At 35.9% G+C, this 23,960-nt stretch overlaps 1 protein-coding gene across 1 annotated transcript in view; it reads right to left on the reverse strand.

Annotated features, from left to right (window-relative positions):
- Positions 1 to 2,948: 2,948 nt before the first annotated feature.
- LOC134550494 (cadherin-19-like) overlaps positions 2,949 to 23,960 on the reverse strand; it is a 68,087-nt gene continuing 47,075 nt past the window's right edge. The window contains exons 9-12 of the mRNA XM_063397244.1: positions 18,912 to 19,033; positions 10,689 to 10,806; positions 8,552 to 8,803; positions 2,949 to 4,743 (exon numbers count right to left, since the gene is read on the reverse strand). Of these exons, the coding sequence (XP_063253314.1) occupies positions 4,250 to 4,743; positions 8,552 to 8,803; positions 10,689 to 10,806; positions 18,912 to 19,033 (986 nt within the window). The 3' untranslated portion in view covers positions 2,949 to 4,249. The remainder of the gene's footprint in view (positions 4,744 to 8,551; positions 8,804 to 10,688; positions 10,807 to 18,911; positions 19,034 to 23,960) is intronic.

The raw sequence follows: 23,960 nt of genomic DNA on the forward strand, positions 1-23,960 counted from the left end.
TTTACTGCCTCTCTACAAACCAAATCTATTTGAACCCCCACATGAGGAGTATTACTTAAAGTGTAAAGTTTGATATTATATAAATAATAATTAAAATATATAGGGAATTAGGAGCCTTGGATATCCTGTTCCAGTTTCTGCTATTTGAGAGTTTTTTGAAGCACTGATGTTTTTTAATTGTATTTATTGATTTTTGCTCTTAGTGTCATATATCTAACTACCTTTGCTGGTACACATTTTGTTGAATCCTACACATATTTCTGACTAATGTTATTATGTGTTTGCAGTGGTTAAGGTGTCTAGTGATGTAAGCAGTCTCTCTGTATGCATGTTTTATCTTTCTGTGCATATTAACGTTAAATGTTACTGTTCCTTGAACTTCATGTATGAGACAGAAGGCTGATATAGGATCATGTATGAAGAATTTCTCTTTTCCTAAACAAATATGAAAGCAAATTATTATTTTCAAACATGCCAATGTTTTTTTAATAAACAGTACATCTCTCTATTTTTCCTTATAAGACATAGGTTTCTCAGTTTTCTGGTAGAAAAATGTTACAGACTTTACTAATAGCTACTGTTTTTTTCATATAAATTCTATTCTATTTGTTCATAATCTGAATCAAGGGTGAAATGTCTTCTTTTCCAGAATGTAAAATCACATAAACTTCTTCAATGTCTTCTCCTTAGAGAGCATGTATTGGATCTGACTTTCAAGCATAAAATGCACACTGTCTTTTCCAACAAACTTCACCCTCATCTGACAGGGTGACCTCTTATAATTAAGAATGAGTGTTAAAACAACCAGATTTCCAATGCAGATTTTGAAAGCAAGGCTAGGAGTGTAATGACAATACCTGTGAGAAAAAAAATGTGGTAGGAAGATTACGTGAATTGAAGACTAAGACTATCCTCAGTAGTCTTTCAGCAAAATTTCTTCTCAGTGTTATGACAATAAAAAACGTACATCAGGATGTATAAAGTCAAAACCAAACTGAAACTTTTTATTTTGGTTTAACTAATAAACAAAATATATTTTTCCAGTCACAACAATGAGTCTGAAGCTGCAATATGGTGTCAAGAGATTTGTATGTATTTTTTAACTTTAGGCATCTTAATGCTAAGCATTTATTATATATGTATAGTCTTAATTTCCTTGGCTTTTATATAATAACAAAAAACCCCCACAACACTCTGAATCCATATGTGTGAGACTGAAACAGAAAGCAAATCTTTTGTCTGGTATTTCACCAATTCTTTAACTCTCTCTTTACCAGGCTACAGAAAAAGACATCTGTAGGAATATCTTTTCAAAGCATTCATATAGAAAAGCAGTATGTATGATCATACTTCCTTTCACCACTTAATAAGTCTTCCTTATATTCCTTTGGGCAGGTCATGAACAGCTGAATATTTATTTATCATCTGTCACCATATTTGCACTCTTCAGTTCAGCCAATGACACAGTGAATTCTAGCTAGTAATCAAATTTTGAAAGGTAAAGATAATGGAGGATTTTATTGGGAAAACCAGGCCACAATTTAATATATTTCATCATCAGAAACTCCACCTTATAACTTATCCTTTATTAATTTCATGTTACTCATGACTGTGATCATTTATATGATAATTTTCTTCTTAGCATGTTTGCTTCCTTTAAATAAGAAGAAAATTCTAACAAACCTTTTCCTACACATTTTTTAGCAAACTTAAAGGAAGTTTGAAGTTACTAAGAAAGTTCAGTGGTTCTTTTCTCACACGTGGAAATAAATTGACAAGGCTGGCTGAGATTGAATACCATGAACCTAATAAGGTGTGATCCAGTAATGTCTAGGAATAAATTCTTGTTTCAGAGCAAAACATGTCCTTTCTCTGTTATATAAACATGATCTAAGGCCCCCTTTTACAGCTAAAGATCATCTAAGATCCATTGCAGGCCATTTTTCTTTTCACATAGAAATTACTGAAAATAGCCTACATGGGTTACAAAAACTGTGTTAGTGGTATGCACTACTTACAAAAATTATTTTTTGCTAAAATACCTCACAGTAAAGAGAGACTATTATAAACAAAATGGTTTGGTGTTCAAGGCTATTTTCCCACATAAATGGACAAAATCTCTGGATTGAGAAAGGATCAGACACTGTTATCCTTTTTGTACTAAATACAACGTGAAAGCACAAAGAATTCTCTTAAAGCCCCTGGGACCATCTGTGGAATAAGGATTTGTTTAGGGTATAACCCGCATAAATCTATAGACCTAATCCTAAACATAGTATTCACAATTGTCAACAACCAGTGGTATGTAGTTGTTCTTTCTTTCTCTAGTCCTCTCCATGGAGCAAATTATTAATATGTAAAACATTTTCTCAAATGAAATTTTGAATTTTTTGAAATTTTGAATTTTGCCACCTCTGTTGGAAAGCCATGGGAGTAAAAGGTTTGAGTCTTTAACACGATCTTTTTACTTGTGCATCTTTTAAAGCTCATTTGTAGCTGCTCATTCACACTGGTGTCCTTGCATGAGACTGGCAAGAATCTTTTTTTTTTTTCTTATGAAGCAGGTACTGCTTCATCTGCACCTGGTCAGATGGCCACTCAGCCCCCTTACCCCTCTACCCATAATTTTCCAACTACGAATATAATGAATAATATTTCTGTCCTTACAAGACCTCACACTGGAAATCTCTTGTGATTTTCAAACACCTCTATGTTTTTTTTTTTTAGGTACCAGGAATTTACACTCTGCACTAGCACTTTTCCACTTAGCCTACATACCTTGGTTTTTTTCTGTAATGAGCAACTGTAGTAAACATTGCAGAATTTGTTTGTTGGGGCTGGGTTATTTGTTTCTTACTTGTATAAGCTTTTCTGACTCTGTAATTCAGTTGCATTTACCTAAAATCTTACTTAGAAAAAGAAGAAAAAAAAAGGAAAACAGAAAGAAGTATGTTGCATAATTTGGTTTATCATGATGCCAACTTTTAGGTGATTGAATCAGTTGATTGCAGGATATAGTTTCTGTAAAATGAGTACTCAGTGAAAGAGAGGTGAATAAAATACAGGCAGGTTGTTTTTTCCAGACAGACCATTTTGAAAACATTTGGTGACCTCAGTTCCAAAATTGCTGATGGGTAGTGATATAAGTAAAGAAATACTCTGAGATAGCTTTATATTTGTTATGGAATGGTTGGAAAAAAATACAGAGTGAAATTAATTTTGAAATCTTACTGGAGTCTTACACAATGATTCAGGATAATTTTCAAAGTGGATTAACATTTAAAGCATTTTATTATCTTATTATCTAATGTCGTACATAAAGTTTTATAACCATCAGTTTAGCATTTTAAAGATTCTTAATATTGTTATAATAAAACTGACTACTGCAGCTAATTTTATATTCCATAATAAAAAAATAAATCTGTACTGGTAAATCAGTCATCCTTTAAACTCTTAAAAAAAGGAAAAATCCCTGTATTTGGACAGCATTTTGTTCTAAGTGCAGTAATATATAATGTGGTAGATTGCAGTATTAAGTTAAATATTGATTATTTTTTCCTATATTATTTGCCAGATTAAGTATTGGTTTACACATTTTCCAATAGCTTCATTAAAAACTAAAACGGTAGCAAATACTTGCTGATGTCATTCTGAGTTTTTATTTTTACAGTGACAGGAAAAGACATTTGTTTTAGCTTTATCATTCTATGAACATTAAATAGATGACTTTGTGAGCACTTCTGACAGCGGCATTAGAATTTCTAGGGTCTACTTTTTCACACAATTATATTTATATAATGAAGCATTATACAAATATGCGTGTTTAACTTTGGTTAATGTATGTATTCAACTGCAACAGCAAAAGTCTGTCAGCTTTGGAAACTGTTTAAAGCTTATGGATGACAGAATATTTACAACATCCACTTATGGCTTCTACTCCTCCTTTTGCACAAGCAAGATCCAGATTTTCAGTATCCAGAAGAGGATCTAGATATCTAAAGCAGCAAAGTTTGCACTTAAGCACTTGCATTACCCCAAGGTTTCAAACTATAACCTCCATCCCTTCATGTGGTTACACCTCTCGTGTGTGTTTTATCCTTTCAAGATGTTTTCATATCCAAAACTTACCATATTAAAACCCTTGAGCTCTTATTTCTCATGTTTTAATGTGGGCTGATCTCCTTTTTAAAAATCCACAGCTGCATTTGGTTGCTGAGACTTAGGAAACCAAAAGAACAACTCAGAGTGTCTAATCCCCCTCAGTTCTATGGGAAGAGTACATGCCTGCAAGCTGTTTGAAGTGAGGTCCCCAGTCTGCAAGGTAGTCATAGCTCTGATCCGTGTCTGAGGTGTTTGAACCCAGGGAGCTGAGGGATCCTGCCGAGGAGCCGGTCCCCTCAAACGCGTAGGTCTGCAGGGAGTCGTAGGGAGGAACGCTAGGATCTGTGTTTGCCTCTTGGAGCTTTTCTGAAATGAATTGCCTGAAGATTGCGCTGTCTGGGCCAACCTGCAGGGACTGTCTGTAGAGGCTCTGGATTTCGGAGGCCACCCTCTTCCGAGGTTTGTGCGTTCGCACGACAGTGCGCGTCCTCAGCGCTGAGATATCAAAGGCTTCCGTGTCCTCCTCGCCCCCTCCTTCATCGTCATAACTGACTATGTTCTCCCTGAACTCTTCCACCTTCTCTGAAAAGGGAGGCTTCTTCTGCTGCTGCTGCCGTATGGTTACAATTGCCAGAAAGAACACTGACAAAATAAAAAGAGAAGGACAAGAGAAAAATTAAACAAGAACTAGAGACTTTGAAAGTGCTTGGAAAGATTAAAAAATCTGTTCTTATCTAAGTATCAGTGCTGTTGCAAAGTGAAGCTATCTTAACAAATTTATAGAGCTGTAATTTTTATGGATTTTATGGTTTTGAGATGAGCAATGGGTGTGTTGGGAAAATGGCTACAAAGGGACTTATAAAAAAGACGAACTAAATGGAGCAGTTCCTTTGGTAGATGCAAATTTAAAACTGATGGAAACACAGGTTATGCTTTTTGAAACTGCTTTTTTTATCACATAATATATCTATTTCACATTCAGAATTTAAATTCTTAATCTCTATCAGCTTCTCTGATAAAAGGCCCATCAAGATCAAATGAAAAATGAGACAATGAGCAAGATATTTTCCTCACCTGGTTGAATCATTCAGTTCCACAGACTATGCAGAATGGTTCAACTATTTCTGTTGTGCTGGTTTGCAAATTTGAAGTTCACTAAATTGTGTTATTTTACTCTCAAGGCCTAGGGATCAGATGATCTTATTTCTTTCAGATGTGAAAAGTTTCTTAATTTTTGTTTTAAAGTATTATTTTTTAATCCTACATAATTTCATTTTAACTGAAAAATCTCTTTGAATTGCTCTATGACTTTCAGAGAGATTAATTCTTTCAGTTTAAACGACATCATGCTGCAGCTCTACTTGTGTAGGTTTTTTTACTCAGGACATAAAATGATACAACTACCAAGAACTACAGCATTTTACTTGATTTAAGAATATGAGGAACCTGAAGTAGTTATTTTTTCTACTTATTTATAATAAACTATTCTATTTGCTTGGGAGATACCAACAAAAGACTTGAAAGCACTGAAACCAAGAATTTCTACTATGTAATCACAAAACATTGTGATTACACAAAAGGTGGTTTTAACTTTCCAAACACTTTGCCTGGTGAACTCTTCTGATAATATATTTCCTACTTGAAAATTAGTTTTCAGAGATAAATGATGAACTTATTATATATAGAACATATTGTTATTTAATTTAAATAATTACAAAAATACATTAAAATAATAACGGAATTTAAAATATTTGTGTTTGTAAGCAGTGTAGTAGTTTATTTTTTCTACTTTTGGACTAATACATTTATCTATATCCCTGCTTTGACTTTTGTGATATGAATAGGCCTACTAGAGGCCATGGGTTTATTTAACCTGGAAAGAGAACCATTCTGCAAGAACTCAATAATTCATTGATGACTTCTTCCTCTGATGTCCTGGATAATGCAGTAATACACTTTGTCTGATCCTTAGTCCCTGAGGTCAATAACACCAAGTGAACCTATTCAGATACCCTGCAAGCATCAAACAAAACTTGAAATGCACACTGACCTGTAAGCTTACACTGACTAAAAGACATAAGGCAGTGTTGGAGTCTAGAACATCCCTCTGGCCACCCTGGAGGGTTTGGAGACCGGACAGGGGGGTCTGGGATCTGTACCAGGGGGTCAACCAGCCTCACACAGAGCCCAGGAGGACACTGCCTCTGATCCCTGGCCATGGGAGTGAATGCCCACATTGTATGAAGAATCACAAGCTGAGAAAATTCAAAATAAGTAGTATTTAGTTTATTATAGAATGTAAATGTAGAATCTAGGATTCTCAGTATATGGGGTTGAAGAGGCAAGATGGAGGAATTGGGGAGTGGCCCCTGTGCTCCTTGTTCTTGCTCTCATCCCCCATCTTTTGCTGAGTTGGATTTTAGAGATTGGTTTAGAGTAGAAATGACATGTTAGCATAGGTAGTAGGTATTGGTACAATTTTGTAAATAAAAAGTACATTTTGGACAGTGGTTGGGTCAGGGGTACTGTACATAAGGTACGAGGCTCTCTGATCCGCCCAGTCTGCCGCGTGTCCTGCTCTGCTGGGGATGCCTTGCAGAGCTGAGAAAGAACTAAGATAAGGTACCCTGCCAGGGAGGCCTGGCAGAGCTGAAAAAGGACTGAGATAATGAAGAATAAACAACCTTGGAAATGTGCACCAGCGGACTCAGCTTGTCGTCTCTACCTCTGGTGTGAAACACTTAGGGCAAAGAGAAGACTGAAAACCTTATTACCTCTGGGAACAGCAACCCCAAGGAGAATCTCAGGGAACAGCAACCTTGGGGGAACCCTTAGTACCTTCGGGAACAGCAACCCCAAGGAGAATCTCAGGGAAAATTAACCTTGAGAAGGCAGATATCTAAGCTCAGATTTAAACAAGACAACTCTGGAAGTGCAGGCAAGCCTAGAAAACACAAATTCATCGTATGTTCCCATGTCCTTGATTGGAAACCAGGACATAGATGTAGGGGAACAAGTGAATCCCTGGGCTTTGCTATGGAGTCAAGAAATGGCTGGTGTCTAGAACAGCCATTGTTTGATTTTGAGTTCTGTTTGCCAGCTGTGCACAACCCTTTACAGAGGTACTAGAAAAACTCCTGTGCATTTGAATCCCTCTCAATCCCAGTTTTCACATCCACGAATTCCCAAATGTATTGGAGGTTAAGTTAATGTCTCCTGAGAGGAAAATGAGATTTGGAGAAAATGCTATCTAGAGATGTAAACTTAATCAGCAGAGAAACTCCATGTGTCTGGAGCTTTCTGACTGATATCAGGTTCCTTTTTCCTTTTATTATTCATAATTGATCTCAGTTCTACATTTGGCATTCCTAATGCAGAATGAGTAGAGTTCTACTTCTTTTAATATATTCCTACACTAGCAAATTTTCTTCTGTAATGCTGTCTTCAGCTTTACCTGTGATCAATACAGACCTTGGGCTCTGAAGTCTTTATTATTGCAATGCCAGGAGGGTAAAGAGGACCATGACTCAACTACGCCCAACTTTTAGGAAATTATGTTAGAATTCAAATTTTACTGAAAACTGGGGAGAGGAAGGGAGAAATTATAGTTACTAAAACATGAAAGAAATGAAACATTTGCTCTTGGGTTTAACCTTCCGAGATTAGGGTGATAAAATATCTCTGCCCTTTGAGGAGTCGTGAGCGGAGGTAAAAAAACACACAGAGTCTTCAGGTTTCTTGTGTTCAAGGTCTTGCTCTTTGTTTATTATTTCTTATCTCTCAAGCTATTCTCATGCCCTGCGGAGCTCCATGCTGCAGCAGGGTCACTTGTTGACTCCTCCTGTCTGGGAGGGTCTTGACCTCTTATACTACATATTACATTTCTATTATTTACAATTAATTACCAATACCTAACACCTATACTAAACAGGTCATGTCTACTTTGACCCTATCCAAAGGTGCCACCTTCACAGCAGAAATGTCTGACAAGAAGAAGAAGCAGGAGGACAGGTCCACGCCCCGAATCCTCCATTTTGTCTTCTCAAGTCCACACACCCAAAAATACATTCACGCCCAGTGATAAGTTAACTACTATCTGTTTCACACCTTGGTGACTTGTAACTCCTCCTGCAACGCAGGCAGTCTCTCCCATGGATTGAAGTCAAAGCCTGTGTCCTGCTGGGCTCTGTGCCAAGGTCTACAACCTCCCTGTACAGATCCCAGACCCTCCCGTACATATTCCAAATGCCCCTGCCCAGGTCGCAGACCCCTTTGACAGGGTCCCTGACCCTCCAGGGTGACCAGAAAGATGCCCTGGACTCCAACAATTTGCCTTATTTCATTTTTTTCCTAATGGCCCAATACTCCCAGTCTTCGAGTCAAGGATCCATCTTTTTTCCTTAACTCCTTGGTAAAAGGAAGCAAAGCCATTTTTGTTACTTGTACTTACCTAGGAATATTAATATGCAAGCCAAAACAGCAAGTAAGGCCTCTGTGCTGAGACCCAAGGAATACATGAAAGCTCCGTAGCGACAGTAGAAGGTGTTCACCTCAGTGTCACAGTCACAGACAGTGACAGTGAGAGTGTTCGTGCTCGTCAGCGGCGGCGTTCCATTGTCCTGGATTAAGATGGGCAAGTAGAAAAAAAACTGCTCTTGCCTCCTGAAGCCACTTCTTCCTGTGAAAATTCCAGCTGTGTTATCTAGAAGATAAATCATTATGATGATGTGCATTTATATATTTTGTAACCGTGACAATGATATTGAGTGGAGTCTGACTTATTTAAAAGCAATTGTACTCTGCAAAGCTACATATTAAGAAAGTTTAAAAAGTAAAGCAGGCACTGACATTTGGTGGCTATTTTGTCAACATGAAGAAATTGCATTTATTTTTGATATATGTACTCTAGGGGCAATAATAAAATTTGACCAAGGAGATCTGGTTTTACTAGTCAGAGCTAAAGAAATTGATTTTTTTTCAGTACCTGACACCTGCTCAGACTAATTAATTGGTTCTTAAAATGGTTCCATGTATCCAGCTGCTTCCAAGCCAGAAGTTCACAGATAAAATATAGACAATTTGCCAATCAAAAGGTTAAAAAGTGTGTCTAGCAGCACATAGTGAAAACAGGTGGCAAGGGAAAGAAGAGAAAGCAAGAAAAAAATCCACTAAAATAGTCTTTTATGCCTTTCCCTGGAAAAAAAACTGGACCTAGCTGGACTTCAACCACCTGAAATAGCAAAAAGACTTAGATGTTTTCATTTTGGTTTGCATTTAACTATTAGTGTTTAGAAATCTGTTTTGTAAAAACCACAGTAAACAACTTAAATTCAGGTCCTGCTGCATATCAATCAATTCAAATAAGTAACTTAGCTGGCTGTAAATCAAAATAGTCCTGTCTGCATGCATGTATAATGAAAAGAAGAAAAAATAATCTAGAAATTTATCCATGTAGGAATTTTTTTCCATGGCAGAGAGAAAGACTTACAATACATCTATACAGTCTACTGAAGTTAATTACCTCACATATAAGTTCTTCTAGGTTTCTGTCAGTTCAGAAAGTAACTCTGAGATAAAAGCCTACAGACCTACAGTCTCTTTTTCTCCTTCTTAGGGCTATCAAAATTCAAACAGCCATTTCTGTTGAATATGACAGAAAGGGGAAGATTGAAATCTGAGTGCATCATACTTCAAAAAGCTTTTTTTTCACCATTAGTAACCATCAAAATGAACTGAATGGGTTTTGGGCAGAAAGGGGAAAGGTGGGAAAGGCACATGGCTTGTGCACAATTTGACCTTAATGTAATGACTTGTCTCTTCCTGGAAGGGAGTGAGAGGTTAATGAAGATGGTAATTGAAATTCTTATTGATACATTGACTAACTTTGAAGATAATTGAGAAGCAGTTTGCCATTTAACGTGTTTGGAACTTTCCAAAACTTATTTCCATTGATTTGTTCCCTTAGCCAGAACATTCAAATAATTAGCATGGTCAATAAGAACGATGTGTACTTTAGCTTAGTCTGAAGAAGCTTTTCTTTGTAGTCTCAGCAGACTGACTCTAAATGGTCATCTCTTTGAAATTCCATGAGATATTGCATCTATATTTTCATCTCCTTATGGTTTTGTTTGATACTATATTTTATGAAATAAGATTGCATTCCTAGTTATCTGTTTTTATAATGTTGGTCTTGCAAATTAATGAAATAACAGTCCTGTGTTTTTATCCATCTTCTCTTTCTAATAATCTCATTCCTCAGGCAAATAATTTTAACAAGAAAGCTGGAATTTTCCAACATATTCAACATTACAAAAATAATTTTTAGGGAATACTGGTGTATTTTTCATCTCAGCTGTTTTTTCTTTCCATGAAATAAAACTGCTTTTTGCTGTTAATATTATTCACTTGAAAAGGAGAATAAACTCTTTGATACTATTGAATTATTGTTTTGAAATAGACCTCAGGACATGTCCAATTCTTATAATGGAAATTTCTATTTAAATGGAAAGTTTTAAGAAATTAAGAATCCACTGGAAGCATGCATCTTCCATTAGGAAGGTCTTAAAAAGCTGTATGACTGACACTACCTTGATTGTCTTTGACAGTAAAATATGAGCTGTTTGCTTCCTCCTGAGCCAATGAGAAATAAAAACGGTGACCTTCTGCTGAGTCGTCTTGATCCACAGCACTGATGCTTTGAATTTGCTGGAAAAATAAGAGAGCAGAGTTGTTTAAAAGAATTTCCTTGTCCTTTAAAACAATAAAAAAGATATAACGGGTGTGTTAAACTATTGATGTTGAAGATGTGATCCGTGAATCTGTATTGAGTGCATAATATGCAAATAATCACCAAATACCCAAATAGGTTTACTGAGATTCATATTATGCAAGTATTCTGTTATAAGTTTTCATCCATTTGATATAGGCAGGAATTAAAATATTGAGAAAATGTAAAAGGTTTTCCAGATCAAAGGATCAGGAGCAAATGAAGTCTCCATAAATTTTAAAAATCCCCATATAGAGAGTGTGGTTTTGTTGTTTGTTTGTTTTGTTTTATTTTGTTTTTTAATTCAGGGTGAATAGTACATCATTCTGCATTTGTAGAAATCCTTCTATGGATTCATGGACTCATTCCATTTGAGTCCACAAACACATTGGCATCATTTATCTGGTGCATTGTATCTTCAATAAGTGACACATGTTGACAAGTTCATGTGCTGAATTGTTGATTCTGGATGTTGTAACAGATTAATTATTGAAATTCTTGGCTGCTTTTTCTTAAGCAAGAAAACTAGCCTTCATTTAGAAACATGTCAAACCAGACAGTCACTGCAAGATAAAAAATAACAGCATTCAAAAGAATATTTTTCATCTTTGTAAATAAACAACCACGCAGTTAATATAATTAGCAATATTTCTGCTTTAAAAAGTCTATATTTCTTATATTTATCAGCAAATATTTATTTATCAGCATATATTAGTGAACATCCTTGCCAATCAGGAGGAAAGCAAACTGCTGGACCTCCACCAGTTTTCACAATTTTTGGAAAAGAGAGGGTAGAATTTGAACTTGGGCTCTATTTTTTCAGGTATCTCATGCCTTGTAGATATTTGTACCCAAGAACCTGAATGCTCAGCTTTCTTCAAACCAGACATCACCTGAATGATACAAGCAGTGTTTTAAAAGGGAAGCAGTAAGTCAATGGAAGTGACTACTGCTGCTTTCCATCTGTGTCTCTGAAAACTCTTTTCTGGTTAAATTTTTTTTCAGTCAATATCTAGAACTTCATCACACATTGTTTTTCTTCTCAAGCAAGCAAGTTTGATTAAATCATCACAGAAGAATGCAAAATGTGGAATGCAAAATGTTTATCCTTAATGCCATCCCCTCTTCACATGTGAAATTTATTTTAAATCTATATTTTTACTCTATGGAAACATGAGGACCCTCGATTTTTTTGGTTTGTTTTTTGATTTCCATTAATGAGAGGAATAACTTTTCACTGATGTCATGGCATACAAAGGAGAGAGATTCTCGAGGGATTTTTTTTTTTAACTTTCCTCAGAACTAACAAAATAGCTGAGGTGATGCAAATACAGGTATAAAAATGCAGGTCAATAAATCAGTGAGGAGAAATTGACTGCTAACATTTCCTTGTTTACCACAGGTTTAATTTTTATACGGAAATGTAGTTCCCGGAATATGCTCAATATGAAAAGCAATAGGGTACAAAATTATGTATCCAGTCTAATCTGCAAAGAAGGACATGTTTTATAATATTTTGCCATCTACCTCAAAAAAACTTTTATAATGTTGGTCAGACCATACTGGCTTTTCTTGAAAATTTGCTGGTTTCATGTTCATGGGCATAGATGAGGACAAATCTTGGTGTGGCTGTACCCCATCCTTAAAATTCAGAGCCTGTTAAGGTGTACTAAATATGCAGAGTAATATAATGATCTACAGAGACATCTTAGCCACATTTAATTTGTTTTATTTTGTTCTGTTTTGTTTTTAGTTCAGTTCCTTGGCAGAGAAAAATTACCTATCTGCATTCCAAAAAAAAAAAAAAAAAGATTTTTATTCAAGCAGGTACCACCAGTGTCTTTTGAAAACATATTTTTAGGAGTATATCATGTGTGAAAATCATAAAATTACTGCAGTTGTGAATTAGATACTGTTTTGCTATTTCAGTATTGACTTCCATATTTTACATATAGAATGTATTTGGCTCTGTACACTTTATCTATATCTGATTCAATCAAGAAAATTCTAAGAAGAATGTGGCTAACTGAAAAAAACCCAAACCACCTTCCCTTGCTTTGATCTGTGCTGTCCTGTTCTGCACAAACCTAAGGTTCCTATGGTTTTTCTAGATATATTCAAATGCCTTCAAGGAATCACCTTAGCAGCAGGGAAAAAATTGGAACATTTTGTAAGGACAGGGCAGATCCTTATTGTTTACTTCTTGCTGTATCACTTCAACTAAGATTCAACAAAACCCAGATTAGTCTACAAAATATTCAGAGAGCAATGAGTACCTCTGATTTTACTGACTCTGAAGGAAAAATCACACAGAGTAAAGGAAACGCTTTTTTTTTTTCCCCCCTGGTTTCCTAGGTTTTTGTACATCCAACCTAGGAGATTCTAGACTTTTACCAGGGAAACTGGCATCATATACTCAAAAACTACACTTCCTGCTTGTGTGTTAAATCTTAAAAACCTCCTACATTTTAGTGTATAAGCAAAGAAAATATACTGAATGATTTGTTGCTTTTGCAAGGTTATGTCTGTTGATGTGTTGATGTGGCTGAAATTTAATTGTTTTAAAAATTCTTATTTCAATTCTCATTAAAATATAAGCTTTAATGATCCAGCACTTAATGTAAAAACGGTATTTCTTTAAAACAGAGATTAATTCACTTGATTTTTTGAAAAAAAAAATCTACATTTATGATGGCTTTTGAAGACTTAAAGAATGCAGTGAAATATCTCAATGTGCTATCAAAGAAGGATGTTTCCATAAGATAAGCCACCACAGGCATAGACTGGAAACAGGAAGATGTTAATTTCAGGCCTAAATGGAGGTGAAGGTTTGAAATCTGCAATCTGCACACCAGGCAAAATTCCAAGTGCAGATGGCAACAACAGGAAGACATTGGGCCTGGTAAGTCAGATGTGAGTAATCTATCTGAACAAGAATTTCCAGCCTGGGAAACTGAAAAAAGAAGAAATTCCCTTTACACATGCCAGCCCAGGTTGTAGGAATGGCATCTGTTTATCTTGTAAATAAAAAAGGTGGATTATGGTGGACTGCCAGGTAATCTTGATGAAACTCATTGGAAATTTATTTCCTCAACTCCAAATGGCCTTACTGAATTGGAATTACAGAGAGGTCTAGAAGGAAGGATCAAGGCTTCTTTGTTACAGCCCTTTCTGCTTCTATGGTCTTTCAAGCAAGTTAAACTTAAGGCATAAATTGTCCACCTGAGTAGCAATCAATACTCTTAATTTTGATGCTAGAGAACTCTAAGTGTAGAATTTTGAGTCCTTTGAGTGTTAGGTTTAATAATCCCATTAGAGAGATGGAGGGAAGTAGAGACATATTTACCACCATTCCCTCTTTCCACTTCAGTTTCTTTGCTTTGTTTCCCACAAAACATCCTTCAATAGGAGTTCTGCTGTGGATTATAGGATGTAAGAGACCTAATCACACATTTCTTTTGGGAGTACAGAACTGGTTTTGTTCAAATTGGCAGAAGTTTTATAAGCAGTAAGATTTTTCTTAGTCTCATAATATTTACTGGTCATCAGAGTTTAAAGCAGGTAAAATATTAAAGTCTTCATTACTATAGTCAGCATTGCAGGTTCCAGGTAGACCTTTTACCTCAAGACTCAGGTTCTCCTGTTGACTACTTCTGTTTTGAAAAGCAAATTGACACAGTATTGAACTGATTTGTCTGGGTCTGCTGTAAATGTTTCTGTTCAGCTATTAATAAAATTGTGTACTTATCTGCAAAGGATTAACAATTACAAAGCTCATGCCATGACACTGAGGTGCTTTTTTGTGTTTGCTCACATATGCTAATAAACTTCTCCCACCTGTGCCATTCTGCTACGAGATAATGTTGTGGAATCATGGTCCACATAAAACAGAAAAAGGAATTTTCCATGGGACACTGTGCCCACTGTTCCAAAACACCTTGCGTTACACTCGGTGGATCTACAGGTACAGCTTAGTGTAAGAGTCTGTTCCATTATATGTTGCTTTCACGGCTTCATCATGTTTTTACACTCTAAATGATGCATTCATTGTTGGTTTCTTTTTTAACTTTTTATTTTCTTATCATTACTGCTCAGATGTTTTCAGTAAATGTTGAAGAAAACATGTAATATGAAATAATAAACCCTGTCTCACTTTTCATTTAATTCCTCTGCTAGGAAAAATCTTTTGGCATCATGACTTGTTGGAAAGAATCTGTTTTAGCAAAGTACTCATTTTTTAACGTTAATCATACGCTTGTAGAATTTGTTTAAAGATTCCCTCTCTTTTCTTCTGTCAGCATTTCATTATGTAGAGAAATAATAGTAAATGAGTACTTTTCACTTTCACTGTAACTGCTTATTATTTTATTATGTGCCAAGTACTGAGTAAATAAATTTGGTTTTTTTCTTATCTCTGACTCAAAGTTCCTGTATACTCAGTCACTCCTTTGAATCTAACAAGAATTGCTAAGCAAGCTGCAATATCAAAGTAACTTTGTATGTGATCCCCAAATTTGAGGAACTCAGAATTACCAGAAGAAATATACATTAGAGGTGACAGCATTAATTCAGAGTATAGATATGTTCAGTAGAGCTTATGTTCAGCTGAAATCAGCTTCCTCTCTGATAGGAAGAAAGATCAATATTCACGAAAGGGGTGAAATTACCATGCATAGGTACATTCTGGATGAGCTTGCTTACATATAATGTAAGGATTTTGATACAGTCTACATCAAACTTTCAAGCCACACTTCCAGATGAGTTAATTTATTAATATCTTGGGAATTCAGGTTTTTGAGATCCACTCTTCATGAGATGTCTCTACTGTTACCTTTGAGGTGGATTTGGTTATCTTGGTGTTTTGACTACTTGTAAAGAATATTTCCTTTGCAGTTCAAAGGTTTATACTTACTGTACACACCTATAAATGATAAATATAAAAAATTAATAGAACATTGTGGTCATCATTTACTGTGTTTATACACAGTTATGAAGTCAAAAGGTCCAATCAAAAGAAAATCACAGATTTGAATGCCTTTTTAATATTTTTCTATTTTATCTGTCGATAACTATAGCTGTAGTGGGATAGAAGTCTAACAACTTTCATGTTCAATTCATTTGGAAAACAATTTATTTAATGGTGGCAGTGGAGTGAAAGTATTTTTTAAATGTTTTGAAGAAAACTTCCGTTTTAGTGCAGTATACAGTTGACTTCTGTATTATAGGACAGTACTAAACTATAACATTTAATGGATAGTGAAAATTCCAATCAAAATGTCTAATAAACATGATGAACACATTCAGTTTGATGTCAAAAACACATATCTTCTTTACATCCATTTTTATTGTCAAATTTGGATTTTAGTCCCGCAGACTGAAATCTAATCCTTTTGTTTGAATGACTTTTGGAGGCTAAGCTAAACATAGCTGTAACTCTCACAGAAACACCATGCTTAAAGGGGCTTAAAGGTCACAGCTCAGTCACTAAAAGCAGACCAAGAATTTTCATAATCTTTCAGAAAATGCAAAACTTCAAAGCAAGCCCTCTTGTCTAGACTGAAGCTATTACTACCTGTCTGAGTCTGGATAATTAAGACAACGATTAGTTTTACTCATGGTGTGTTTTATATTTTAGATCACAAATCAGCATAGTCTTAGGCTACGTAAAAATAACTTAATTGTGACCTGACTCTAAATTACTTTTATAGTAAACCCTGTTGACACCAAGATACAGCCTAGATTGAATAAGACAATTCATTTTTAAGTGGTAACTTTCCTTCTGCAGTGCATTTCCTTCCTTTTCCCCTAACCACTAAACTCATGCAAATATACTTTGGAATATCCCATGATATTAGACACAACTCATCTCAGGAAACAAAATAAATTGCAGAAGCACAGAACATCTCTGAAAATATCTCTCAGTACAGTGATTCCAGCTTAAAAGATAGACCTACCTGCTTTAGAAACTGAAGTGTGATAGTGTAGCTATAAAATCTTTAATTTCAACCTAATATGTAGGCAGATTCCATAACTGTTTGAAAATGACTGCAGAAATATGGTTAAGTTACAAAAATGATGCAATGCCTTGATTAAGTGCTTTAATTGCTTCAACAGATTCTCCTGAAATGTACATTTTCTTATTCAGTGGAAAACTAGGCCACTTACAAAATCACATTTGAATCTTGGTTTCTTGCTGAGAAAAATAAAGGATTTTTTTTTTCTGTGCATAAAAAGTTAAAAAAAACCAAAACCCAAAAACAAACAAACAAACAAAAAACCCACAAAAAAGATAAATCAGCAAACAATTAAGTTTAAATCATAAACACTGAATAAAATATCATAAACTCTGACTGTGATAATTATGCACTTCAGTAGCAGTTTCCTGTTGTTCTTCTTAAGATAATTTGTTAATGAGAAAATAATTTGTCATTACAGTCACAGTCTCAATAGGCTAAACTAAAGATGCCTGTGACTTTCCAAAACCTATAAAAATGAAAAAAAAGAAGAAAATACCTAAAGTAACATTATGCCTTTCTGTAAGTTGAGAAAAATATCACTTTCGTCCTTCATTCATATATTTCAATGTCAGAATTATTGAGTGTACCATACTTAAAGAATCTATTATTATTGTTAGCACTGTTATTCTTTACAAAACCATTTTATGCAGTGATTCTCCAAATACTTCATATATTTATGTAATTGATATTGAAAAGTAGCTATTGATAGGTTAGCATACAGATATTATTTATCAGTAGGCAACTATGGAATACGAAAAAACCTTGAGAAATAAATCACCTGGGTTTTTTATCTTGTAGGCAAGCCTAAAACATGGATAACAAATATCCACATTATAGGTGTCATATTTAATAATGTCTTGAAGCCAAGGAACATAAAGTGCAGTTGATTTAATGCCTGCACTTTTATCTATGGATGAGATACCCAAAGACCAATAGAAATGGCTTGCTCCAAATACCTCCTAAACAGAGGTAGCCTTTGCAGACAAGAAGATTTCCAAATGCAGAACAAACAGGTAGTTGCTGATAGAGAAACATATAAATGGATGCAAAAGACTATAAAGAGATCACTTGAACAACAGGAAAACTTTATTTAACTGCAGACTAATCAAGGTAAAGTAAACCAAAATGACATAAAAAGAGAGGCTCTTTGATTCAGAAGTCAACATAACAAAATATTTGAGCAGAACCATCACAGATATCCCAAACGTCTTTTTTTATGTCCAAATAATGCTTTAAAGTGGTGGGAAAACATACAGATATTTTTCTTTATAGCTTTTCTTTTTCGTTTGGTTGAGGTTTTTTGATGTTGTTGTTTATTTTGTAACTTTTTCTTTAAAAAATACCTAAACCAAAACAACAAAAAAATCCCAAACCAACTTTGAACATCCTGGAGTGTATTTTTACAGGAGGAAAATGGAAAGACAGCAGTGTACCTGGGAACTGGGGCAGCTGACTGATGATACCCCATTCATGTGGATATCAAGCAGGGAATGGAAAATAACCTCCTGGGAAGGATATTTAATATAACAATACCTTAAGCTGCCAGCGAGGAAAGGCAGTGTAAGGGCTGTGTCTTAGACATTTTCAGACTCGCACTGACCTAGTCAGGATTTGAATTCAGTTCACAATAAATATTTTCTAACTGAAAGACACAGTGCATCTGGTTTGAAATTGGTCTAAGCCTGGTTCTTACGCTATTGCTGAAGTTACCAGACATAGGTTTTTAATCTATGACCTTAACATGAAACAAATTTGTGCCCTGTATTTTTTTCAGAAGTTTCTGCCTGTACTTTATAGCTTGTTTTTCAAAACAAACAAGATACACAGGTTTTGTTTTAAAGGGGGAAAAAAATATGCATCCCTGTAATTAATTTTATATTTCATAATACACATATATCAATAAAACTAATTTTGGAAATAGAAAAAATGCAGTCTGTACACACAGAACAGAAAGAATCAATGCTAAACATCTCAGACCACACCTTCATTGTATTGAGAAAAATGGCGGCTAACTTTTTCATGCTCACCTGTCCAGAAACTGCATTTTCACAAACAAATGTTTCATAATTTTTAGGGAATTCTGGTGCATTATCATTAACATCGAGAACTTGGACATACACATTTGCTTCTGAAATTTTTTCAGGATTTCCTAATGGTTAAAAAAAGACAGAAATAAAAAAGTTAAAAAATAATCTACCACATATTTTAAAGTAATGTAAGCATTAGAAAATTTTACCTATATCCTGCAAGGAAGAAAATAATTCCAAAGACCTATAGATATATTCTAATACTATTATAATAATAGTATACCATTATAGTAGTAGGCCTTTGAAGAACATACTTCATGTAAAATTTTGGATTTGTTCACACTTTTTTTTTACCCAACCAGAAACTGATTTAAATGTAAAAAAATAAAACCTAATCAGGAAAAATTAAATAACATTTTGTTGATGAAGAAAAATTTACTGTAGTAGCCATATCTAAGGTTATGTGGTAGGAGAGTGTCAACTCTTCTAAGGGTATCTGGTCAAGGACCTTTTCCAGTGCAACAGGAGTTAATAAGACAAAGAGGAAGCCATAATCAAGAACATACTGGAACAAAAACCCGAGGAACTAGTGATAAAGAGAGGAGATGATGGGGACCTAACCTGGTCAGATATACTAATTGAACCTGGCACCTGGAAGTGAGAAAATGTTTTTTCCATCAGATCAGTGGCCTTGACAATTAATGAACCAATGGAGAAAAAGTAGGAAACAAACACAAGACCAAGACTCAGGCCTGACAAAACAAACACAGAGACTATGACAAGAAACAAACCTAATGATAATTGATGGGCTATCCAGAAACCGCAGGACAACAATTCCAGCTAGATCAACTTGGACTTTGTAACTAGCAAGACTTTAAATTAGAGAGACTCCAGATCTGGGGGCAAAGCCTTGTCTGTGTCATCCGAGTGAGTGACCTCATCAATGTCCTCACTGGGTCTCTGGGACACGTGCTCAGCTGTGCTACTGCCTGAGCCTGCAAGCAGGTCAGCAGCATTCCTGAACCTGGGCATGGGTCTAGGATCCCCAGGCCCTAGGTGGGGCTCCAGTGGCTGAGCAGGAGAGTCACCCTGGGAGGACTGGAAGAGATGGCTGCACTGTCTTGCATCACTTAACATCATGGTTACCATAATGACTGGTCACACTCATTCCTTCAACAAATTCTGTTACTCCTCCTCGTCTTAAATATTTTCAAATTTTGAAGCTTTGGAAGAAAATTTCAATAATATATACATTTAAAAAATATTTCTGCCACTTCTAGATGTGGAGAAATCGCAGTGGATACTGAAAACCCACCCTAGCCGAGACAGAAAGCTCAGACTCAACATGGAAAAACAGAGCTCTTCTATCCACTGGTCTGCAAATGCATAGTTACAAAGAAGTGTGATATTGCTCAGACATATCTAAGGCGTTACTGCTGACAGGCTTCATAGACTGAGTGTTTAGTTTCAGTACAAATATCTTTGTTCCAAGAATTATCTACACTACAGGTTTAATTCTTAGGCTTAGTACTCACAGAAGATGCATTATTTCTGTTACCCAAGTATACTTTACTGCTGTGGCTTTAGATATAAAAAATATATAGATATATGTCAGTACAGCTTATTCCTATATGCAAAGGAGAAATAATAATGTAAGGCATATCTCCTGCATTTACTGCCTTTATGCTAGGTTCTGCTAAAATTACCTCAGACAAAGAAATGATATACTAGTATCATAGTACAAAAGCTGCATGTAGACTAGATGAAAAAACTAACTTTTTATGAAACAAAATGTTTATAAGCATGTTATCTGAAAAAATAAGCAACAAATTTCTCCAACATTCTCCTGGAGAAATTGGCAGCTCACGGCTTGGACAGGTGCACTGTTGTCTGGGGTAAAAGTAGCTGGATATCTAAGGTCAGAGAGCAGTCGTGACTGGAGTTAAGTTGAGCTGGTGGCCTGTAACAAATGGTGTTCCCAGGGGTCAATGCTGAGGCCAGTTCTGTCTAATATTTTTATCAATGAACTGTATGAGGAGGCTGAGTACACCCTCAGTCAGTTTGCACATGACACCAAGCTGGGCAGGAGTGTCAATCTGTTGGAGAAAAGGAAGGCTATGCAGAGGGATCTGGACAGGCTGAATGTATGGGTTAAGGCCAATTGTGTGAGTTTCAAAAAGGCCAAGAGCCTGGTTCTACACTTAGGTCACAACAACCCAAATCAGAATTACTGGCTTCAGGAAGAGTGGCTGGAAAGCTGCCCAGAGGAAAACAACTTGTGTTTGCTGGTCGACAACAGTTGAACAGGAGCCAGCTTGTGCCCAGGTGGACCAGGATCAGCTGAGGGAGCTGGGGTTGTTTAGCCTGGAGAAGAGGAGGCTCAGGTGAGACCTTATCACTCTCTACAACTACCTGAAAGAAGGTTGCAGGGAGCTGAGGAATTCGTCTGTTTTACCAAGTAAGAAGTGATGAGTGGCCTCAAGATGCACCAATGGAAATTTAGACTGGATATTAGGAAAATGTTCTTCTTGGAAAAGGTTGTGTAGCATTGAAATTGGATTCCAAGGAAGTGGTTGAGTCACCACCATTGAAGGTATCTATAGTGCCAGATACAGATCTGGCAGTAGGCACATGGTTTAGTGGTGGACTTAAAGGTGCTAAATTCACGGCTGGATTCAATGACCTTATCAGTTCCTTCTCTTGTTGAATCAAACATCCATAATAATACAATAGGAGACAAAATAGTTCTCAGCTTCTGCTAGATAAACAGAAAAAGTAGCACACCCCCCTTTTAGAAATAATACCAAGAGTGTAGGAGTTACTTTAATTCTTTTACTGAAGTCAGAATTGAATGTGTAGGGCAGAGATTTGACTATATTGTCTTTCAAAGGAAATCTTTGTAGTCAAAAATAGAAATCAGGGAATATCTTTGGTGGCTTCAGTTGTCTGAAGCGTGGCACAAGAAGGATCCAGCTAGTTTTGCCTATTCTTGCCTTGCTTGTTTGTAAGATTCATGGGTACTATATTGGCTTTAAACCTACCCTTTACTTGCACAAAACGTTTAGATAGTAAATTGTTGGAATCACATCTGCATTCTTTCTCTAAAAGGTTGGGTATTTGTGGTTTTTTTTTTTTTTTTTTTTTTTTTTTTTTTTTTTTGGTTGTTGTTGTTTTTTTTTTGTTTTTTTGGTTTTTTTTGGGGGGGTGGTATTTTTAAAAGCCTTGTTTTTAATTCTTCAATATATTTGGGTTGTAGTGTCATAGCTATCTTGATGGGATTTTTTTTTTTCCTTAGTATAGAGTTAAACGACAAGGAAGAACATTTCTCTCATTTCTCTATATATGGAAGTTTTTAACAATATGAAAATTGTTAATTTTTCTGAAACCACAGCTCTTTTGTTTTGGGAGGAAGCAACATATTACAAAGCCACTCTTGAAATCAGTGGTGAATATTTAATGATGTTTTTGGTGAAGAAGAGCTACTGCATTTGTTGCATTTGAAGAGAAGATAGGCGACATGCACTTTGTCTTTTATCCCTTACATAGGAAAATTATTGTCAGAATGTGAATTCAGCCAATGTATAATCCTACATTATCCAAATATCTTCCAGTTAGCATAAATTTGTCACAATCTCTGCAAGAAAGATCAGGACTTGAAAAACAAGGACTAAGAGAATAGAATGTCAAGTGAAACAGGCTGGATCAGTGTAAAAATTAAGATGAAACTTTAAATGCTAGGGACCCATATTAGTAACTTGAAAAGAAAAGCAATGACCATCTCTATACACAAATCAGAATTCAGTCCTTGCAGGGATTAAAGAAAGTTTACATTGACATCAGCCAGTAAACATAAACCTCTAATGATAACAATAATACTAGCACTACTACTAAAAATAAATGATATCTTTATCTTTTATATTTTTATAGCATGACTATCATTTATGCTAAGGCAAATGTCTTTACTTCCTAAAAAAAATTAACATAATTAGGGTTTTAAGAAAGGACTACTCCAAAAAGTTAAAAGTTTATCAAGAGAAATATATATGTGACCAAGGCATGGTGACAAGAATACTAAATTTATATGATCCATACTGAAATAATCAGAGAAGTTCACTCCTGTATTCAGGTCCGGAGACTCCCATGAAAGGACACCTGCAAGACTCAGTGGTAAAATGACCCTTGGCTGTTGTGGGTTAATTTTGTTGTGACTGATAGTATCAAGTGAAACTGATCACAGAATCATAGATGATTGAGTTTGGAAAAGACTTCTCAGTTAATCACGTCAAATGTTTACCTAACTGCCATGTTCACCACTAAACCATGACCCCAGGTATCACATCCACGGGTTTTTTGAACACTTCCAGGGAAGGTGAATAATTTACTTCCCTGGGAAAGTTATTCCAATGCTAGACAACCTTATTCCAGGGAAAAAAATCTTACTATCTAAATTAAACTTTTGTTGGTGAAACTTAAGACCCTTCCCTCTCATACTCTTGTTACATGGCAGAAAAGATTGACCCCCACTTCCCTGCAACGTTTTTTCAGGTAGTTGTAGAGAAGGTTCCCCTCAGACTCCTTTATTCCAGTCTAAACATCCCCAGGTCCCTGAGCTGCTCCTCACAGGACTTGTGCTCCAAAGCCTTTACCCTCTCTGATGTCCTTCCATGGATATGCTCCAGCACCTTCTGGAAGTGAAAGGCACAAAACTGAACACAGGACTCAAGGTGCAGCCTCACCAGTGCTGAACTCAGGGGACAAAATCCCTGCCCTGGTCCTGCTGGCCACACTATTTCTGATTCAGGCCAGGATACCTTCGGCCTTCTTGGCCACCTGGGCACAGCTGTCTCATGTTCAGCTTCTGTTGAGCAGCAGAGCAGGTCCTATTGACCAGGACCCTCAGGTCTTTTTCTGCCAGGCACCTTTCCAGTCACTACCCTTGGCTCATAGTGTTATGCATGGTTACTGTGACTGAAATGCAGGACCTGGGACTTGGTCCTTGTTGAATCTCATGCAATTGGCCTTGGCCTATAAATCCACATCTCTTTGCAA

Source organism: Prinia subflava, chromosome 1, assembly GCF_021018805.1.
Source record: "Prinia subflava isolate CZ2003 ecotype Zambia chromosome 1, Cam_Psub_1.2, whole genome shotgun sequence".
Classification (NCBI taxonomy): Eukaryota; Metazoa; Chordata; class Aves; order Passeriformes; family Cisticolidae; genus Prinia; species Prinia subflava.